The 15157-nt window shown below is 35.4% G+C and overlaps 1 protein-coding gene across 1 annotated transcript in view; it reads left to right on the top strand.

Annotated features, from left to right (window-relative positions):
* The window catches only part of LOC108659160 (IDLSRF-like peptide), a 44433-nt gene extending 31319 nt beyond the window's left edge, over nucleotides 1-13114 (top strand). The window contains exons 3-5 of the mRNA XM_089265638.1: nucleotides 3397-3525; nucleotides 8305-8503; nucleotides 10517-13114. Coding sequence (XP_089121764.1) covers nucleotides 3397-3525; nucleotides 8305-8503; nucleotides 10517-10664 — 476 coding nt within the window. The 3' untranslated portion in view covers nucleotides 10665-13114. The remainder of the gene's footprint in view (nucleotides 1-3396; nucleotides 3526-8304; nucleotides 8504-10516) is intronic.
* Nucleotides 13115-15157: the final 2043 nt, after the last annotated feature.

Below are 15157 nucleotides of genomic sequence, written 5' to 3'. Positions count from 1 at the left end.
AAGCAAATAAAAAAACACTTGGTAAGCCAGCCGCGGGCAATTCATTACTATTTGATGTTGGAACAATTGGAATTTATGTGTCCTGCAGGGCTAGAATAATTGACAAGCTACAGTAGCAACAGCAGCAGCAACAGAAGCAGGGCACTGGCCGCCCTGTGTAGGACGTAAGAAGCAGACCCATAATTCACTCGACTCCCTAGCTGTCTCAAGTAAGCAACACCAGGCACACACCAGCTTAGACATATTTGGTTTATTGTGCGGACCATGTGTGGCGAAATCGCAGCCAAATTGTGCCACGGCCAATGGCTGCGCACAAAAGGTCAAAAGGTGCTGGCCAAATTGGCCAAAAGGGTTCGCCACAATAAACGTGCAAGCCATTGTCAAGCTGTCAAATCCTTTTACGCTCTCACTTCGTGTCTCCTTAATATCAATTCTCTGCAACATATTTACTCACTCACTGCTGCACTATTTAACAGGCTGCACGATTCTCCTTTGTGGCTCTGCTTCTCCTCTTCCTCAGCCCCATTGACTGCCAAGACCTTTATGGTTTATTCACCAATTGATTATCGTTGAATTGTTCATGACTTTCATTGCGTTTCTATTGAGCAACGTTGACACTTACCTAATTGAGTTCCACTTATTAAAATTATGTTCGTGTCTACATTACTTTAAGTATTATAACACGTATTTATCTTATATATCACAAGTCATAAATGATATATCAATTATTTCTTATTGTTGTTAATAATAGAGGAAAATTGATTAATGCATTGTGGGCTTTCCCTCAAATCTGTGAATGGTTCCTAAAGATAAATAAAGAACCCGTCTATCATTTCTAATGAATTAGCATATTTAATATACTAAATTGAGTTAAATACCAGATCAAATAAATTCTTCATATTATGCATTGCAAATTAAATTAACTATAATCCATTAGTTAACAATGTAGCTTTAACGGTATGACATGCTTATGGTCATAAAAACGTGTGTAAATTAATTTTGCTAATTTAATCCTTAATAAATACGTGTCAATAAAAATGTAATTTAATACACATAATTAAAAATTCCTGTATATTTGCGGTTATAAATAACATATTTTATGCAATTTACATTTTAATACAAGTAAATATAAAAACAAAAGAATGCTAGACTAGGTAAATAGTTGAGAGCTCTCTGTAAATGTCATATTAATTGCTTTCATAATTATAAATGAAATTTGGCCACATATGATAGCTTTTAAATAACGGTAAATCGTGTTATTTACTTCGGTTGAGAGTCCTCAGTTGAACTATTCGTGTGATACGCTTGCAACGAGAGAGAAAGAGAGAGAGAGAGAGAGAGAGAGAGAGAGAGAGAAAGAGCGAGAGAGTTTTTATATTATTGAAGAACCGAACGCAATCGCTTGCTCTCTGAATGTTTTCCTCAAAGTACGAAGTATGGTCTATATACATAGTAAGACAGAGAGGGAGAGACAGACAGAGATTGGGAGCGAGAGCAAGAGATTATCATATTTGATCACAGTATTCAAATGCGAATTATTCTATGTAGTCTTCGTCACGCTCATATGCACTCAACTACGAAGGGCCCTTCAGAAAGGGTATAATCGGTGTGGCTCTGCTAAAAGCTTCAAATGGAATTTTAATTTATATTTAATATGCAGCCTAACGAAAATAAATAAATAATAAAAACCATTAGCTCACAATCAGCGAAATTAATTAATTTTCATTTTTCAAGTGCTATTTGTATTTGTTGGTCTGCTTTTCTCTCTGCCTCCCTCTCTGGCTCCCTCTCTCTCTTGCTAATTTGCAGTGCTCATAAAATCCCGTTAAATGAGCATTAGATGCTGATGCGTAGGCTGATGCCATTTTTTATTGCGTCCGGGGAGAAAGAAATCAAAATGAAACCCAAACAAGGCGAGAGTTAATTGAATTTATTGTGTTGTTTTGCCATTATATTGCTGCTGTTCCTTGCTCTCGCTGTTGTTGTTGTTACTGGTGTTGTTGTTGTTCTTGTTTTTCCATTGCTTTCAGGGCCAATATGCTGCGCCATTTGTTAAAACGCGCCGCACTTGCCGCTCAGAATTTGGTATTTTAATTTGGGCTTGTTTTTCTTTTCGTTTTCGTTTTGTTGTTGCTAACATTTTTTCGTTGTTGTTGTTTGCTTGCTTTTGTGTTATGAGTGTAAATTTACAGTAGATCTTTTTTTTTGTTTTTTTGGTTTATATATATATTTTTTATCACCATAAATTGGTTTTCCTTTTTTGGCAGCCACGCGGCGAACTGGTCGTATGTTAGGGCTTGGCATAAAGCTTGCCCTGGCTTTTAGGAACAATTTTCACTTGCAGCGCCATTTCGCCATTTTGTTGGTGGTTCGTGTGCGTGCGTGTGTGTGTGCGTGCGTGTTTATGTGGCGGCCGTCTGGCTTCAGCTAAGTCTTTGTGCTTTTCCATTTGTCTGCATTTAATGGGCGACCGTGCACCAAAAGAGGTTTACTTTTCGACATTTGGCTGCCGCGGCTCTCTCTGCACTTGTTTTACGATAATTTGCGGTTTGCTTTTTTTTTTGAAAGGCTCCTTTATTTAGCTCTGAATTACCTGTGGCCCTAACAGCGCACTCTTTGTGCCTAAATTAGTCTAACTCAATTTCGCAATAAAGTAAAAAAAAAAATACAACGAAGCAAAAAGTTGTGAAACTTTAGTAAAATGCTCTAAGCAAAAACTTTTTGTTTGTTTCGCCAGCAGGAGTTTGGTATCTGCTTGGCACTTGACAGTTTGCCATTTAAATTTGCAGCTTAACAACTTTTTAGTGCAACTATAAATTAAATTGTTTTTATAAGCGCAGTTTTTGTTTATATTGTTTATATACATACATACATAAAACGTAGATATGAACGTATAAAATATCATTTTTTCACTCTGTTTATTTTTGCTCTTTTGGCTTTGGTTGTTTTATAAACTTCGTCGCTATCTATATTTTTCTTTACCTCTGTGCTCCTCTTTATGTTGTTCTTTTTTCTTAGTTTACTCTTTCAACACTTTTAGATTGCTTTTGCTATTCAAATTTATGCATACAAACGTTGCTTGTTATAAACTGCAGCACTGCAGATAGAAGCAGGAAACGGGTAAAAAAAGAAAGAGTAATTATTGTTACTATTATAAATATGTTTTATTCTACTATTGCTCAATTCAATTATATTTTCAGTTAATTAATATAACATAAATTTATATACACTGCGGCTCATCAGGTTTTCCTTTATATTTATAGAAATGATTTCGACTTATCAAAGACAGCCAATTATTTTAAGCAGTTTTCATCATTATTGCTATTTTCTTTTTATCAGAGTTACATTTTAAGACGCTTTTTCATGGCTGTTTTCCCTCTGGTGTTTTTCTTGCAGATGCCTGCCATCCGTACGAGCCCTTCAAGTGTCCCGGTGATGGTAATTGCATTTCCATACAATATTTATGCGATGGTGCACCCGATTGCTCCGATGGCTACGACGAGGACATGCGCCTTTGCACTGCTGGTAAGTCCCTGAGACGAAATTTCTACTGACTTTCAGTTGAAGCTGGCTTTAATTGTATGCAAACTGTTGGCCATGTGGTGGGCCATAAATAATTGGCCAGCTGAATCAATGCTAGCAAATCGAGCAATTTTGATTTGTGGGCTGCCAGCAACAAGCTGCACTCGAATTTTGTGCCAAGCACATCCGAAGGCTTCTTCACTCATGGCCGCCCGGGCTGCTCCCAGCGGGCATTCGGCAGAAACTGTCAAATTGCTCTCTCAAGAAATCAGCAGGAAATTAAAGGCCGTATTTCAATTAGGCTGTCTGGCTTTGCTGGCATGTGTGTGCTTGCGCGTGAGTGTGTGTGTGTGCTATGTCAAGGGCATCTAGCCATGTGCCAAGGGCTCAAGCAACTGAGCATCTATGGCTGACAAATGCAGTCTGCTACCCCTCTCGGGCAACGGGCGACTTGTTAAAACTTGCAACACGTTTTCCAATTTTCAATTTTCACTTGACTCTAATCAAATTAAACACAGAGTTGCAAACTTACGCAGCAAATCTAAAACTTTTCACTTACCTGTCCATTTTTACGGTCCGAGAAGCTGCACAATTTTATTTTTTAAGAAATTCTTCTTGATGGCATTCCACAAAACTTCGATCAAATCAGAAAGTTAGACGCATAGCACTGCTTTGAAAGTTGAGCATGCAACGGAAGCCATTGCATATCGCATCCCTTGAAGCTGAGCACGTGATGTCAGCGAGCATAAGATATAGAGCATGTATGGTATAATATTTGTGAAACCAATCCAAGCAGATATGGACATTCAGCAAAAAGTTTACTTGGTTGGCAGAAAAATGCATGGTGAATATCGTGAGGCTATTAAACTGGAACTGTCAACCTGTTTATCTGGGAGCAGATAGAAGATATAGATTGGAGATAGATAATAGAGATTAGAGATCGGAAGACAGAAGATAGAGATTAGAGATAGGGTTGGAATATGGACAGCTGTAGGAATACTTTGCCTCAATCGAAATATGAAACTATTAATTTGGCCCTATATATATATATATTCATATTATATCATAATCAGCCGTTTTTCAGGACATCTCCTTTTGTAATAGAGTCTTCCATTCAATTAAAATCATTTTTAATTTGCTTCACTTTGTAATACTTAATTTATGCATTTATACATAAATCTTATGCATAATTCAACAAGTGAAGTGGATTTCAGGTGGGAGCTCTTAACCTGCCTATCTGCTTAAGGCATAAATTAAATCAATCAATCTACTTGAGATATCGTTTTAGACAATAATTCCCTCCTTCGAATGGCAGCTGATTTATGCGCCTGAGCAATGCCAAAGACTGGCGTACAATCAGCAAAATAATTAAACAAATTGCACGATAATCAAGGCGAAATTAAATTCATTTTTGGCATTGTGGCTCGCGATGCAAATCTTGTAATAAATATTGAGCAACGTGCGGCAATTTATAGCCACTGCGCCATAAAGATATTTCCCGGCACATAAACTAGCCGAAGAGACAAAGATATGTACTTTTAGTTTATTTCTGGAGTTACGCACTGATGGCGAGCAAACAATGGGAAATTCATTTTCGGGCAAAGACAACAAGGCCAGGCATGGCAAGGCAAGGCAACGGGCGAAACTTTAAGCAAACAGAAAATTGCTGCCACTAATTGCCCCAATTCACTTGACTAAGGCCTGAAAGTGGGGGCAGCGGATGGGGCTGACGCCTACACAGGCGTCGTTCGACCCCTCTAGACTCTGCTGCCAGGACACGCAGCGGCCGCAGGGCACCGCCCAGCCCACTGAGGCGTTCATTTTACGTGTAAACCATTGTTGCTTGTACTATAACAAAAACCAAAATGAGCAAAGCAGCACAAAGAGAAAAAAAAAAAAAAAAAAACAAAAACAACTATTTTCGACAATGAAATCATTTAGGAAGTGTCGGTCTCGGTCTTGGTTTCGGTCTCGGTTTGGGGCTGCAACTGGCACCGGGTCTAGTTATAGCGCCTGGCTCAAATGTCTTTGATAAATTATGCGCCACACTCTATCTAGTTGCCCTAAGCCCGCTGTTGAGCGTGGGGCTAAATGGCAGACTAAGTTGAGCCTTGGCAACGGAGCTGCTGCTACATTACACTTGCTGCAAGGCTTCCATTTCAGCCAATTCTGTTCTAAATTGAGCGTGGCGAGGGCATTAGATTCCATAGAAACTAGATATTCATCAGGTGGGGCCCAGGCAAGGGAATACGTTTTTAATAAACATTAATTAGCCAAGTTGCCGCAGTTCATGGTGGTTTCTAGAGCTTAATAAGTGACCGGTGGGTTAAAAATCAGAAAGGTCAGACAGAGAGAGAGTGAGAGAGAGAGAGAGAGAGAGAGAGAGAGAGAGAGAGAGAGAGAGTGAGAGAGAGAGAGAGAGGGGAGTGGCTGCCCGTAAATGAACAATAATAGAAATACAAAATATGCTTAGACTTTTATATAAAAATAATATCAAATCCGCTAGCCAATAACCGAAATGGGAGTGGTATAAAAAAAAGCAGAAAATAAATAAATAACAAATATTAAATACGCTGCACTCGAATACCCATGGGAAATTAACATATATTTGCATACATTTTATCAACAACCAAAAAGTTGACTTGCGCGCTGAACTTTGTGCTGGTTGAGCTGAGCTGCGGGGCCAGCGACCATAGCCAAAGAGCCTGCAAATGCTAGGTAGCCTTATCTAAATGGCTGATACACATCGCTTGAATATGTAACAAGTTAAAGGCAAACAGGCGACACACACTCACACACACACACACATACACCCACACAGGGTGGGGGCATGTTAAACTGTGCCAGACCCGGGCGATATGTCCTGGCCATATATGCACTGCAGCCCAGATAGATGCCAGCAAGGAAACAAAACAGCTTGCAAAAAACGGGGCAAAGAATAGAGTTGTCTGGGCGGTAATGAACAACTAGCAAATACTCTGGACTCGGTGAGAAATAAACATAGAAAAAATTCACAATTACTGCTTTTTAAGGAAAGGTCCTAAGGCCTAAGACTAGAATAAAAGAATAAAGAAGAAAATTGAAAAAATAATGAAAATAAATCTTTTGAATAGATTATTTATATAATTGATCTATAATAATTATTATTGATTTTTCATAAAATTAAAAAAAAAAAATATTAGCTACTTAAAACTAATTATTTTTTAATTTTTTTTCTATAAAAAATATAATTGTTACGGTCCCTGGCAAGAAATCTATATTTTGAATAACTTAATGAAAATACCCAAGCCTAACCTTCCAGAGATCTCTATATTTAAAATACTGAAAATACAAAGAGAAAATACATAGCATTTACCAGAACTTCAAGCAAAGACCTTTTACTCTGAAAATACTGCATTATATATAACTATAAAAGTATTCCATTGGTATTAAATTAATTTGCAATTTTCAGTTATAAAATATATAAACACTAGCATCTTTTCTTTTACCTATTACTCAGAGTTACATATATAAGAACAATCTACCCTCTTAGCCGCACACTGAGCATATTAACAACTGGGCAAGTGCGCCATTTGCATAACAAATACAGTCAGTAACTGAATCAACCTACATATACACGTACGCCAACACATAAACATATACACACACACACATTCACATTCACGTACACCAACACATGCTAGAGATCCATCGAGTACCGTGTCCTTGCAGCCATTAAAAATGCCAACATTCGTCAGCATATGTGCACGAGGGACGCTCCGAGGGTCTTGACAGTGCAGCGAGCGGGTTAAAGGCCACGAAGAATCGTTCAAAATGTTAAAAGGGAATAAAACTGCGAGAAAGCGAAATAGTTTGGGCGAAAAAGGTTTTATTTTCATTTAATATACAAATAGCTCAATTTAAAAGGAATTCAATCGAGAACCTTCCTAGGCTATAAATTAAAAATATGCTAATGAAACATTGCCTCGAAATGTTCGTGAAAGCTAAAAAAAAAGTATGAGCTATGTATTTAAAAAAAGAATTATAAATTCAATGAGAAATTGTTGCTTTCTCTGGTTAAAAAATCTCTGAATTTATATACATGCATTAATCAATTTTTTAATTTTTTTTAATATCTTCGAATTTCACATAAAGTTTTAAAATCTTAGGCTTTATTTGTCTTCTATTCTATTGATCAAAAATATTATTTTTTCGACTCTTAAACTGGCTATTTTGAAGAAAAAGAATTGTAAATAAAATAATTGTGTTTGCATGGAAGGATCGATAACAATGATTTTTTAAAATATTTTTGTTTATCTTTATATATATAGTTCTGACATGTTACTGCTTGCAATTAATTAACTCTCTTATTGGGGTCCAGCTCTAATTCTGTACATCTCTTAGTCAAATCAAACTTTGTTGGCCTGAACTATAAATCAAAATAATTAATTTACATTTTCAATTAAAATTTCCAATTTAAATTACATATGAAAGGCAATGAATATGTAAACAGTTTCTCTATAAGCATTTATAATTTATACTAGAAATATAAACACAAATTGTATCAAATTATGACAAACTAATGGATTCCATGCTGCAAAGCCAGTGTCTTTTTCTCTCTCTCTCACTCCTCTTTCTCACTCCACCTCTATCTCTGCTTCGGTTAATTGAAGCACGTGTGGGTATGGATGCGACTTGTCTAATGTTTTATTTCCTGACCCTTTGCCATAGCAATGCCTTCAAGTGCTTTGGATTATTTATTAGCAATTTGTAACAGTTTCTCGGTTTTTCCTGTGCTTGCAGCCAAACGACCACCGGTTGAGGAGACTGCATCGTTTCTGCAGAGCCTAATCGCCTCTCATGGACCTAATTACCTGGAAAAACTCTTTGGCAGCAAGGCACGTGACGCGCTCTCCCCGTTGGGCGGTGTGGAGAAGGTGGCCATCGCCCTGAGCGAGTCGCAGACTATTGAGGACTTTGGAGCCGCACTGCATCTAATGAGGTAAGGTCAGCATGTGTAAGCCAAATTGTAAGCCCGAAGGGCTCTGTATATCCACAATAAAGCCTTTTGTTATCTCGGATCCTTTGCTCCATGAGGGAGAGTTTTAATTTAGTGCCTCGAGTAATGTATTCTCCCAAAAAAATAATATAAATAATGAAAGCTCTTAAATAAACTTAACATACCCCAAAACCATTTTTACTCTGGCCACATGCGTCGCCCCCTGCCCTCCTTCCCCTTCACAGTGTGTGCGTGTGCTCGGCTCCTGCTTGCTGGCACTGACCAAGCGCTCTGCTCAGCATCCAGCAGCGACCTTGGCGAGTTTCTTGAATTATGCGTTGCGCCCTCAACCACAAACAAGTTATAAAATTTTCAAATATGACATACGTACCCTTTCATGTGTTTGCTTTGTGTCTGTGGCAGCGTCTGTTCTTTATTTGAATATATTTTTGGCTTTTCTTTCTCTGGTTCTTGGCGCAGTTGACAGTTTGCAAACTAGTTTCACGGCTGGCAACCCCAGTGTAGTCCTTTGCCCGTACAAATGCATAAGCAGGACGCCAGCCAAGGGGTTGAAATGTGGCTCTGGAACAAAGGACGTTTACAAAGCCACATAAACTATTTTTCGCTCAGGAAGCTCAAAGACAAAAATAGCTCTAGCCAAGCAGCATGATATGCATTTTTATCTGGCATAAATTATTTTTCGGTTTCCATTAAGAAAATCCCAATTCATGATACGTTATATAAATTGATATTAAATACTTAATAAATATATAATAATGACAGACTCGTGCAGCTTTGCTATAAATACTTGTACAAGTTCTTTCACCTCGTTAAAATAATTCAAATTAAAAGGAAAACCAAGCCGCACAAAGCCAAAATTGCGACAAAGAGTAAATAGACTCTTGGCAGCTCTTCATAAGGGAAAATTTTCATTAAATTAGAACAATAAAAGCGAACCACAAAACGGCGGCAATAGTAATGAGATTTCGTCCCAAAAACTGACTGTCGCACGTAGGCCCAATTAACCGGAGTGTACGTAATTATGAGCCACGGCTAGACACATAAGACACACAGCCCGACAAACGCACAGCCTGATAAATTAGCCAAAAGCCCCTCGCAGGGCCTCTTTTATGTGGAATGCCGCTACCTCCACCGCCTCTGCGGTTGTTCTGCCTCTCGCTGGGGCATTTTGGGGGCCACTTACGAAATTTCATCAACGCAATTAATCGTTCAAGCGAAAGTTTGAAGTGCCTGCGAGAGCACTTTAACGGACGTACCACAGAGCTTCAATGGCTACACGGATAGTGCATTATGTAACGGAATAGGCAAGCAAAAGTTTTCAGTTATTGTTGGGTATCGATGATGTAAAAGTATCCAGAACTATCGATAAATCATGTATGTATTATATACATATGTATTTGGTTTCCTCTCAAGCAAAACTTTTTATTTTTATGGCTTCAGTAAGAATTGGTAATTTATTTTGCACTTGGAGTTTATCAATGATTCAGAAGAACTAAAACTGGAGCAAGTTCTGAACAAGTTTTCAAGACTAAGAAGAGCCTAGATATTGTTATCAGAAAATAATTCAAGAAGAAACCCCTAAAAAAGTATATGAAGAAAGCCACCATATTCAGTATATGTAGGGTATTTCTTCGTCTGTCATATTCCACATTGTGAAATCACTCATGCTTGTTTTAATTTGTGACGCAGCAGTACACAATGTGCTGTGGTTGCTCTGTCGCTCATGTTTTCATGCTTTTGCTCATAATGATGTTTTGTCATTTTAAACAACAACAATACAACGACGTCACCTGAAAGAATTAATTAAGGAAAGCGTTGTATAAGCCTGACCACAGCGAAGAATAGAGCCATTGCCCGTCTACTATATATATTTTAATTAAAATTGCCTGAAAGCAAATGTATTAAAGCTTTGGAAAAAGAAATTCTATACTTAAAACTTACTGTTCATAAGAAATTAGTTAAAGTTTTCATAATTTGTTTCCCTTTTTTTTGCAGATCTGACCTGGAGCACTTGCGTTCCGTTTTTATGGCCGTGGAGAATGGAGATCTTGGCATGTTGAAATCGCTTGGCATTAAGGACTCCGAGTTGGGCGATGTGAAGTTCTTCTTGGAGAAATTGGTTAATACCGGTTTCCTTGACTGAGTAGCGCCGGATCCGGCTTCTGGATTTTATTATGCACACGCACAGCCCATTAACCCTAATTTCTATTCATATTTGGGCACGCCCTACGACAATTACAATTATTAAAGGGGCGTTGCAGCCAACAACACACACACTCACACACACACACACACACACACTCTTAAACATATTCATATTCTCATCCATAAATATCAAATATTTTCTCAAAAACCTTTCGCAGTTATTTTGAGTTTCCAAACTAAATTTCTATGTTTTCTGCTATCCCTTACCGTCCAAAAATTTATTTGTCTACAATTTTCAAAGAATTTTCATTTAAATGAAACGAAAAAATAAGAAAAAATGACAAAAAAAAGTGAAAAATCTCACGAAACTAAAAAAAAAAAAAGAATAGGTCGCTACACCGCAAAAAAAAATATATGTTGATCAAATACAAGGCTACACCAAAACGAGGATAAATCGGCTTCTATTTATTAAACTTTCTACAAATTCCTCTTCTGCGCTCTTTCGATCGGTCTGCAATCGTTCTCTCTTAGTTTCGTTTGTGTTCAGAAACTCTTTCGAATTTTTGAGAAAATTAACGCGCATCTTTCAGTAAATAAAAATATAAATAGAGAAACATCAAAAATAATTCACGAAAAATGCAAAATATGGAAGCAGGATCGTTCGGCAAAAGAAAACAAAGAAAAACAAAACAAACTAAGAAAAAAGAAAAAAAAAAAATACAAAAAAAAAAAACCTACTTAAATATTTATAATGTGAAATCTTTTTCTTATATGTGTATTATTACGACTTTATCAATGTATTCTCGTCAGTTTTTGAAGATGCCTCACAGCAAAAACAAATCTAGTTTCAATACCCCGAAAGACATGCACTCAAGGTATTCACTGTAGCAGGTGCTCTACACAAATTGTACGTTTCAGCAATAAAGCAACCGAGGCTATCAGTACAGAACCTTCCAAGAAATATGCTTAGTACCTAATTGCAAAAGTACTTTTAAACTTTTTGAAAATTCTTTTTTTATATACACTCACACACTTACGTCTATGTAGATTTGGTATTTCTATTTATATATGTATACATGTATAATGGGACATATCGTCTAGAGCTTAGAGTTGAACCCACAAGCAAGCCCTGCAGCTATTGTTGTTGAATTGAAGCTCAGTAGTCAAGCACTCTATGTTTCAATTTGCAACTATACGAAATACATATCTACATATATATATAATCAATTTATACTTATAATATACACAAACTATGTACACATATAGTAAGATTGAAAAATGTCGAAAATGTCGGGCTACTGTACACAATTCGATACCTGAAAATACAATTGTCGAGTTGCATAATGCACGGATATTCGAAGGGAAGATCGGACAAAACGATGGCTAAATAAATACAACAAATTAACCCTTTTATTACACATATTTAAACTATCTTAGAATTCAATGTAAGTCTACTCAACTTTTTAAAAATTAAAATAAATTACAAAAACAAAAAAATATAGAAAAATAGTAACCAAAATGATGCTCTTGAGATACACAAACTTTTAGCAGCCAGTTTTGTTGCTAAAATTTAACTGACCTGAGCAAACTACTGTATATATATCTTTATGGATAATATCTGATATATATATATAGTAAAAATAGCAAACAAAATTGGCTACTAAAAGGTTAAGGCTTTGTAAAGAATTGAACAAATCTTAAAGTAAATGAAATCCACCCACACAAACACACACACACACACACACACAAATTAAGTTCAGATGATTATGAAAGAGCACGGAATTGTTAAAACCGAAGGTAACTAACTACATTCCATAAGAAACGTAAGGCATTCACAATTAACAGAATGTAACGAACCCAACGTTCACATACCGAAAAGCAAACCGAAAACTAAAGCTAAAATAATATTCACAAAAGAAAAAGAAAAATTAAAAGAAAATATTAATGGAGTTATAAGTACCTTGAATTAGCTGGTAGAAACTTAACCAAAACAAAGTATTGTTGCTAGAAAAACAAAATGAAAAAGAAAACAAAATCAACTTTTAATTTGCAATTTTATTTTAAATACTAATTGTCTATTTAAATGTTAAAAATAAAATACTTAAGTGTAAACAAAACATACAAATTTGTTTATACAACATAACAAATTAAGAGTGGTATTGAATAAAAATAATAAACAACAAAAGATCCATTGAACTATATATATAAATATACATATATATAAATAAATAATTACATATATGAATGTCTAAGTAAATATATATATACATACATATATACAATTATGAAAACTAACAATGTATGTATGTATGTATACATGTGTATATGCCCCGTGTAAATAAGGAGACAAGCTACATATTTCATATGGATGCAAATGAACGTTGAACGCGAACAAGAATTAATTATAATCATAATGAAAACCAAAAACCAAAAACAAAAAACTAACAAGTGATAATTTGTTTATATTTTTCCAATTTACAACAATTTGCAAACAATTTTTCATATAATCTTTTAATCTTTTATATCGTTTACTCGAGATCCTAACTAAATTCTTAACATACCTAAACATATCTTTGCAATTTTGCAACAATTATGCGTTTCTCTGAGCATATTTTTGAAAGTTTTAAATTTTAATATACAAAACTTAGTAATATATACATATATATATATATATATACTATATACATATATACGATATTATACGTAAGCCACAAAACTATATCACAAACATATCAGCGTATAGAAACTATAAATGTTATAAAACGCAACTGCAAACTAACTGCAAATAGAGATCAGATTAATCTATATATAACCTATATCTGTAGGCAAATATGCAACATATCAATTATTAAATAATAAACAAACAGAAACAAATGAAAACATATCAAATATGCAAACAAACGGAAAATAGTAAAAAGTCACAAATAGCTAATTGTTAAAGAGTTTTTAAAAACTAACAATTTTTTCAAATGACAAATTTATTTAATAATTTATTTCATTTCAGACCTTGAAGCTCTGCAACTTGTTTCAGCGTTTTAAGCCCAAAACTGACCCAATAATTATTAAAATGCTGAAACAATTCTGCAAAACTTTACACAACAAATATTTAATAGGAAAAAGTATATAAAATTCATTTTATTTTAAATTTATTTCATATTCCTTTTTTTTCTACAAAATAGTTGCAGCCATGCGTACGTTACGTATTGTCAGTATTTCTATATTCAAATATCAATAAACATATCTGAAAATGTTACAAAAAGTCGAATAAGTATTGCAGCAAACAAGAGTTAAAATACTCTTCAAAAATCACACAAAAAAAAGACATGAAAAAAAAAAAAAAACAAATCAAAAACAAAACTTGAACTCAATTGCAAAAGAACAAAAACTTAAAACGTATTTTGAAAACAAGAAAAACTAAAATTATTACAAATTCTAAGTGTATATGATTATAGATTGAAATGCAGAAACCTAAATACAATTTTAAGCATTCCAATGAAGCTATTTCCTTGGTGTGCCGTTTTAAAAACAATCCGAATGTCTTTTATTTTGAGTAACTATGGAACTATTTTCAGCAATCGAAGTCATAAAAAATTTTTCGTTTATCGTTAAGAAAAAGCTTTGACATGATAGAAGCTACTAAACCACTAACAAGTCCAGATATGTATATTTCGAAATGAAGATTGTAAAATTGAGGAGTTGTCATGATTCGTATCTTTTCGGAATTTCACTTAGTAATCATAATATTGTCGTCTGATTTCATTAATTAATTGAAATCGTTAGCTATTTATGGGCCTCGCTTGTTTCAATATGCGCGCAAAGCAAGTTTGAATTCAACAAGTGCGATAAGATATAGCATTCCGTCTATTTGGATTCCTACACACACACATACTCAGACAATATCTTGCACCTTTACTTTCGCCCAAAACAAGTGAAAAGAGAATGAGAGTTGTTGAAACACACATTTTGATAGCATCTCGGTTAATAGAACAGCTGAGAGCTAGCCGAGCCGAGCGATCTCTTCGCAAATAGAGCATTTCGTATCTCTGTTACTTTTCGTTTTATAAGTATTCTAATCAGGTGGGAGACGTTTGCATTGGGTGTCTCATTTCTCATTTGTGCTTCTGATAGCCTTGGTAGTATTTGTATTTGCTCGCTGCTGATTAGGGGCTCTCAAATGTTGCTGCCTTAGTCGCATTTCACATTCTAACGCACTCGGTCAGCGATTTAGCGGCGTCTATCGCAGGTGTTCTGGTGTCTGGTACGATCATGCGGGTCGCGTAGACAGTAATCTATCATCTGAATGATTGATTGGAAGGCCAATAACTCTATAAGGCATATCGGATTATAGCTATAGTGCAGTGATAAAGCTAGACAGCCTTAAACATATGTAAGTGCTGCATACTCAATTAATTCGGCTGCCTAAAAGTATGTGACAGTGTTGAGTAACGTCAGAAAAGCAAACAGAAGTATATCAAATAATATAAACTGTTC

The sequence above is a fragment of the Drosophila navojoa genome, chromosome 2 (assembly GCF_054131105.1).
Source record: "Drosophila navojoa isolate 15081-1374.11 chromosome 2, UAZ_NAV_1.0, whole genome shotgun sequence".
Taxonomy (NCBI): domain Eukaryota; kingdom Metazoa; phylum Arthropoda; class Insecta; order Diptera; family Drosophilidae; genus Drosophila; species Drosophila navojoa.
This window is presented reverse-complemented; position numbering and strand designations above follow the sequence as displayed.